At 40.0% G+C, this 1048-nt stretch overlaps 1 protein-coding gene across 1 annotated transcript in view; it reads right to left on the reverse strand.

The window, feature by feature from the left end:
* LOC113814111 (protein unc-80 homolog) overlaps positions 1 to 1048 on the reverse strand; it is a 9610-nt gene continuing 8562 nt past the window's right edge. Inside the window, exons 8-10 of the mRNA XM_070140956.1 lie at positions 975 to 1048; positions 657 to 731; positions 1 to 349 (exon numbers count right to left, since the gene is read on the reverse strand). The exon at positions 975 to 1048 is cut by the window's right edge and continues 172 nt beyond it. Of these exons, the coding sequence (XP_069997057.1) occupies positions 281 to 349; positions 657 to 731; positions 975 to 1048 (218 nt within the window). The 3' untranslated portion in view covers positions 1 to 280. The remainder of the gene's footprint in view (positions 350 to 656; positions 732 to 974) is intronic.

The following is a 1048-nucleotide window of genomic DNA, read 5'->3' on the forward strand; positions in this document are numbered from 1 at the left end:
AACAGTATAATAATGTTTATGATATCTGATAAACCATAATACCCATATACATGTTAGAGATACAATAAAGGATATATAAAATTTTGAATAGATTTCTTCAAAATCAGGCACTGTAAATTATGTTTTCTCATTAGGTGAGAAAGAGGGGAATGGATAACAGGTAATATGTTTTTTTTTTTCTCCTCTCCTAGTTTCTTTTTTTCCGTTTTCTTCGTGGGTTGGCGAAGACACGGAAACAGGAAACCGTTATTGGGACAGACTGGTTCAAATTTCCCGCGACTCAAACAGACGTTCCGTTTTCGAATTTCTCCCTGAATTCTTTGTAATAGACGGCGAGAGGTTCCAGCCACTGTGGAAGGAAAGAAAAAAAGTTGTTGTAGGATGGTAGTATTGTAGGATTTTTTTTATACCTAATGTCCTTTTTCCCCTTCCTTTTTTTGGATGTTATTTGATTCTTTTATCCTTAACCCTCCCCCCCCCCTTCTCTCACACGCCCCCCTTCTCTCTTACAAACACAAACTCACTCACTCACTCTCTCTCTCTCTCTCTCTCTCTCTCTCTCTCTCTCTCTCTCTCTCTCTCTCTCTCTCTCTCTCTCTCTCTCTCTCTCTCTCTCTCTCTCTCTCTCTCTCTCCCTCCCTCCCGCAAGGACTCACCCACGAAGGGATCGGCAAGAAGAATTCCTCGCGGCTCATGAGGCTGATCAACTCGTAGCCGAAGTGGTTCTCGATCTGAAAGTAAGTGGTCACCGCAACTGTATTAATACTTTTGGACCTTTTATGTGGCGGTTGTGGTTTAGTGTCTTAGACGATCTTAAGAAAGTTTACTAAACAATCTTTAAAAAAACAGAAAAAAGAACTATAATTTCTCCATATATGAAAAAAAAAATCTACACTATCAACCAGAACAGTCTATTCACAGGGATCACATGGCCATACAAAGAAGTAAAAAAATAAAAACAACAGAAAACTCACCAATTTATTCACAATGCATTGCCCTTTCAGGATAGATTCCGCCAATGGGCCCTTGCCGTCGAAGGGAAGGTTGT

The sequence above is a fragment of the Penaeus vannamei genome, chromosome 27 (genome assembly GCF_042767895.1).
Source record: "Penaeus vannamei isolate JL-2024 chromosome 27, ASM4276789v1, whole genome shotgun sequence".
Taxonomy (NCBI): domain Eukaryota; kingdom Metazoa; phylum Arthropoda; class Malacostraca; order Decapoda; family Penaeidae; genus Penaeus; species Penaeus vannamei.